At 48.7% G+C, this 6000-nt stretch overlaps 1 protein-coding gene across 1 annotated transcript in view; it reads right to left on the bottom strand.

Annotated features, from left to right (window-relative positions):
• Positions 1–439: 439 nt before the first annotated feature.
• The window catches only part of LOC149428799 (tapasin-related protein-like), a gene marked incomplete at its 3' end in the record, with an annotated part of 30395 nt that continues 24834 nt past the window's right edge, over positions 440–6000 (bottom strand). The window contains exons 4-5 of the mRNA XM_089666986.1: positions 3021–3230; positions 440–751 (exon numbers count right to left, since the gene is read on the bottom strand). Of these exons, the coding sequence (XP_089523112.1) occupies positions 440–751; positions 3021–3230 (522 nt within the window). The remainder of the gene's footprint in view (positions 752–3020; positions 3231–6000) is intronic.

Raw genomic sequence — 6000 nt, 5'->3', positions numbered from 1 at the left:
ATTGGCCGCCTGTGTGCCTCTCCTGAGCTACAGTTCCGGCGGCCAATCACTGGCGAGGAGGCGGAGCTGTTGAGTGATCCTGGGGATGTGGCCAGATGACAGGGGCGGCATGTCATCCCGCGCACACATCGCGGTCCAGGGAAATGTGGACGTATCTGCATGTGGGCGGGCCCGCCTGGAGACTGATAGAGGAGCCGCGTCTCGGTTCCTAAGACCATCGGAAATATGTGTTTTCCGATGGTCTTAGGAGACCCCTGTGAAAGGGTCATTCAACCCCCAAAGGGGTCGCGATCCACAGGTTGAGAACCGGTGTCTTAGACAGTGCGGAGTGCAAAGACATCACCCACTTGGTGCCATTGTGATTGGAGATCTGGCTTTATGGCCCCGGTTGTACCAGTTGCACCCCACCAATGCCCCCCCCCCGGCCTCCATGTATTACCTTTGATCTTCAGCTGGAGGATCTGCTGCAGGCGGTGCGGTCCCAGGCTCACGGCACATATATAGGTGCCCTCATAGTGCACGGTAAGTGGATTTATGGTCAGCGATAGATCCTCCTTCCCTTCCTGGGACTTCTTTTCTAGAGAGACTCCGGAGTCTTCTTCCGGGTTTATTCTTTTCCCTTTGCCGTCCTTCTGCAGATGCCATGCCATGTCCGCCCCTTCCACGTCCCCCCACACTTCACAGCTTAGCCTGGCTTCCTTGGAGACGGTGGCCCTTTGTAGAGGTGGGCCGGAGGACACCAGGAGGTCCGCTGAAAAGAAACGTCACAGAGTAAGTAAAGAACTGGCGGAAGATGGAGGAGCAGACGAAGGAAGAGGAATGCGATGGGACAGGCAGGGCCGCTTGTAGCCCCGAGTCTTCATTTGTTAGCCGCTGTGAGTCATTCATAACCTGTCAAGTCAGTTTTTTAAAAAAAATTTATTTTACAAAATTTACACGGTCATTTCCTGTTTGCTTAACCACCGTAGTACCCCGCTATAGCTGAGAGGTGGCGACAGAGCGGTTCTCTTGTTCTGCGAGGGTGCCTATAGATGTCTTCCCAGAACGCACCTTCAGCACTGCTCCTGGAACGTGCATCTGGCGTGCTCTGTGCCTATAGATGTCTTCCCAGAGCACGCCTCCAGCACGCCACCCTGGAGCGTGCATCTGGCATGCTCTGTGTCTATAGATGTCTTCTCAGAACACACCTCCTGGAGCGTGCATCTGGCGTGCTTTGTGCCTATAGATGTCTTCCCAGAACGCACCTTCAGCACATCCCCTGGAGTGTGCATCTGGTGTGCTTTGTGCCTATAGATGTTTTCCCAGAGCACGCCTCCAGCACGCCACCCTGGAGCGTGCATCTGGCATGCTCTGTGTCTATAGATGTCTTCTCAGAACACACCTCCTGGAGCGTGCATCTGGTGTGCTTTGTGCCTATAGATGTTTTCCCAGAGCACGCCTCCAGCACGCCACCCTGGAGCGTGCATCTGGCATGCTCTGTGTCTATAGATGTCTTCTCAGAACACACCTCCTGGAGCGTGCATCTGGCGTGCTTTGTGCCTATAGATGTCTTCCCAGAACGCACCTTCAGCACATCCCCTGGAGCATGCATCTGGTGTGCTTTGTGCCTATAGATGTTTTCCCAGAGCGCACCTCCAGCACGCCTCCCTGGAGCGTGCATCTGGCGTGCTCTGTGTCTATAGATGTCTTACCAGAACATGCCTCCAGCACGCTCCCTTGTAGCGTACATCTGGCGTGCTCTGTGCCTATAGATGTCTTCCCAGAACGTGCCTCCAGCACGCCCACCTGGAGTGTGCATCTGGCGTGCTCTTTGCTCTGTGTCCTATAGATGTCTTTCCCAGATTGCGCCTCCAGCACGCCCCCTTGTAGCATGCATCTGGCGTGCTTTGTGCCTATAGATGTCTTCTCAGAACACACCTCCTGGAATGTGCATCTGGCGTGCTTTGTGTCTATAGATGTCTTCACAGAACACGCCTCCTGGAGCGTGCATCTGGCGTGCTTTGTGCCTATAGATGTTTTCCCAGAGTGCACCTCCAGCACGCCCCCTTGGAGCGTGCATCTGGCATGCTCTGTGCCTATAAATGTCTTCCCAGAACGTGCCAACAGCACGCCCCCTTGGAGCGTTCATCTAGCGTGCTTTGTGCCTATAGATCGTCTTCCCAGAACGTGCCTCCAGCACACCCCCCCTGGAGCGTGCATTTGGCATGCTCTTGCTCTGTGTCTATAGATGTCTTCCCAGAACGCGCCTTCAGAACGCCCCCTGGAGGCGTGCAATCTGGCGTGCTTTGTGCCTATAGATGTCTTCCCAGAACGTGCTTCCAGCACGCCCCCCTGGAGCGTGCATCTGGCGTGCTTTGTGAGCGCTTTGTCCTGGATACAACTGATGTATGGAATTGTTGTACATAGCTTCCTGAAAATGTCACAGCACCCTGCATCAGTACTCTGCTCAAGAGCGTCCAGCCCTGACGCAAGCAGTGGGCCGGCTCTTGGGAGGGGCTATGCAAATATCAAAATGCCTTGATGGGTGGCTGTCAGTCTGCAGGATTGGGTGTTCCTAGGCAGGTTACATTTGCATGCAGACGGACCTATGTAACACCAATATGTAATGCTGACCCTCCATGATTGAAAGAACTGAAATCCCATAAGTGAAAGGGGCGGGGGTCAATGACAGGGGAGGAAAGCGCTAGATGATGCTGGTCGTCCTCCAGCCAAGAAATCAGGCGAAGCTCTATCTGACTTGCTGCAGCTTCTAATGCACACTGTAAGAAGCTCACAGTGTGCAGTGAAATCAGAGTGAGCCATTTCAGTCCAAGAGAGGAGGGAAAGCCGTAGGTCAGATTTAAAGAAGTGCTCCTATTATTCCAGGAGATCTGGAAAACATGACCTGTTCTCACGTATGGACCTGTAGATAAGTCAACATACTGAAATGAAAATTGCTGAGCTAACGATCCTGATATCCCTCTCACGGCAGGTTTTTCTGGAGAATATCGCGCGTAGGATCACGTCCACACGGCACTCACCCGTCAACAGTATGATACTTTTCTCGCTCAGCGGCTTGTCTGGATCTACAGCAGATTCCGCCTTGGCCACCAGGGCGATGTTGATCTCCGGCAGACGGATGTGGGCGATGAAGAACTGCGAGTAGAGCGGGGTGATCTCACATACAATCTCTTCCCCGTCGCATTCCACGTGAAGCAGACGCTCCGCAAATGGCAGAGGGGGCAGGTTCACTGATGGGGGGGAGGAAAGGCGGAAAAAATACAAGTCGTTATAAGAGGGAGAACACAAAACTATGAAGCAGGGGTGACGGGTACAAAAGATGCATGGCAGCCAATCAGCTTCTAACTTCAACTTGTTCAATTAAACTTTGGCAATAGAACCTGGAAGCCGATTGGTTTCTATGGAGAGCTGCAGCAGATTTTGCACTCTCCAGTTTTAGTAAATAACCCCTAATACATCAATTGTAGATAACTCTGGAGTGAATTAGCAAATGTATTCCCTTTAGTGTTCTCTACAATTGTTACATTGTAACGCTACGTCCCCTGGGGGTAAATCAGTTCCCTCTAGTGTTCTCTACATACCCTGCCTGTAAATCAGTTCCCTCTAGTGTTCTCTACATACCCTGCCTGTAAATCAGTTCCCTCTAGTGTTCTCTACATACCCTGCCTGTAAATCAGTTCCCTCTAGTGTTCTCTACATACCCTGCCTGTAAATCAGTTCCCTCTAGTGTTCTCTACATACCCTGCCTGTAAATCAGTTCCCTCTAGTGTTCTCTACATACCCTGCCTGTAAATCAGTTCCCTCTAGTGTTCTCTACATACCCTGCCTGTAAATCAGTTCCCTCTAGTGTTCTCTACATACCCTGCCTGTAAATCAGTTCCCTCTAGTGTTCTCTACATACCCTGCCTGTAAATCAGTTCCCTCTAGTGTTCTCTACATACCCTGCCTGTAAATCAGTTCCCTCTAGTGTTCTCTACATACCCTGCCTGTAAATCAGTTCCCTCTAGTGTTCTCTACATACCCTGCCTGTAAATCAGTTCCCTCTAGTGTTCGTGCCACAAACCACGGGGGTAAGTGAAATGGGGCATCCTAAGTCATGTATGAATTTGTGAATCTGAAACCAGAATGTATTCAAAATGGTTCAAGCCTAAGTGCTGCTTCACATATGTGCGGTTTGAACCGCTTCCAATCCGTATATGTGAAAAAACATTGCTTCCTATGGTTCCTGTTCACATATATGTGGATTGGGTGCAGTTTGAACAGCATCCAATCCGTATGACATGTGAGATAACATTGCTTCCTATGGTGCTTGTTCACATATATGTGATTGGGTGCAGTTTGAACAGCATCCAATCCGTATGACATGTGAGATAACATTGCTTCCTATGGTTCCTGTTCACATATATGTGGATTGGGTGCAGTTTGAACCACATCCAATGCGTATGACACGTGAGATAACATTGCTTCCTATGGTGCCTGTTCACATATATGTGGATTGGGTGCAGTTGGAACCGCATCCAATCCGTATGACATGTGAGATAACATTGCTTCCTATGGTGCCTGTTCACATATATGTGGATTGGGTGCAGTTTGAACCACATCCAATGCGTATGACATGTGAGATAACATTGCTTCCTATGGTGCTTGTTCACATATATGTGGATTGGGTGCAGTTTGAACCACATCCAATGCGTATGACATGTGAGATAACATTGCTTCCTATGGTGCCTGTTCACATTTGTCCAGTGCACTGGTGGTGTGGATTCAGTGCGGTTTGAAAAAGAGTCCTGTTCGATTTCTGAGCAGTGCCTTCTTGTTCAGGTGTGGATTACAGGCTATTGACTTCTATGGGAACCGTTTCTAAACCGCCTACGTGTGAACAGGATAATCCTGAGAGCTAATCCTGTCCTGAACCTGATGTAAACCTGACATGAACCGCTGAACAGATACTGTGCCAATTAACTGTGAAACCTGAGCTTTAATCTGCACTGCACATATGTGAATCAGGTTCAGGACTGGATCAGGTCAAGATGTTATCCTGTTCACACGTGCAGTTTAGAAATGGTTCCCATAGAAGTCTATAGCCTGTAATCGGCACCTGAACTGCACTACTTAGAAATGGGACAGGACTCTTTTTCAATCCGCACTGAATCCGCGCTGCCAGTGAACTGGACATATGTGAACAGGCACCATAGGAAGCAATGTTATATCAAATGTCATGCGGATTGGATGTGGTTTAAACCGCATCCAGTCCACATACAGTGGGGCAAAAAAGTATTTAGTCAGCCACCAATTGTGCAAGTTCTCCCACTTACAAAGATGAGAGAGGCCTGTAATTGGCATCATAGGGAGACCTCAACTATGAGAGACAAAATGAGAAAACAAATCCAGACAATCACATTGGCTGATCTGGAAAGAATCCTCAAAGTTAACAACAGTTGGGTTTCAACAAATTTCTAACAAAAAAAACCTCCTTTGAGTTCACATTAAAGAGTTGTCAGGCCCTCTGAATAGAATGTAACTGGAGAAGGAGCTGTGATGTTCACACATCTCTGCTGTGAACTTTGAAGATGAATTTCTCCACAAAGCTTATGGCTACAGAGACGGTTTCTAGGGCCGTATTGGATCAGAACAAAAATAGAGGTCATATACAGTCAGGTCCATAAATATTGGGACATCGACACAATTCTAACATTTTTGGCTCTATACACCACCACAATGGATTTGAAATGAAACAAACAAGATGTGCTTTAACTGCAGACTGTCAGCTTTAATTTGAGGATATTTTCATCCAAATCAGGTGAACGGTGTAGGAATTACAACAGTTTGCATATGTGCTTCCCACTTGTTAAGGGACCAAAAGTAATGGGACAGAATAATAATCATAAATCAAACTTTCACTTTTTAATACTTGGTTGCAAATCCTTTGCAGACAATTACAGCCTGAAGTGTGGAACGCATAGACATCACCAGACGCTGGGTTTCATCCCGGGTGATGCT

The sequence above is a fragment of the Staurois parvus genome, unplaced genomic scaffold (assembly GCF_062004578.1).
Source record: "Staurois parvus isolate SC_StPar_1 unplaced genomic scaffold, SC_StPar_1.0 ptg002955l, whole genome shotgun sequence".
Lineage (NCBI taxonomy): Eukaryota > Metazoa > Chordata > Amphibia > Anura > Ranidae > Staurois > Staurois parvus.
The sequence above is the reverse complement of the archived record's forward strand: the minus strand, read 5'-3'. Positions and strand labels throughout refer to the sequence as shown.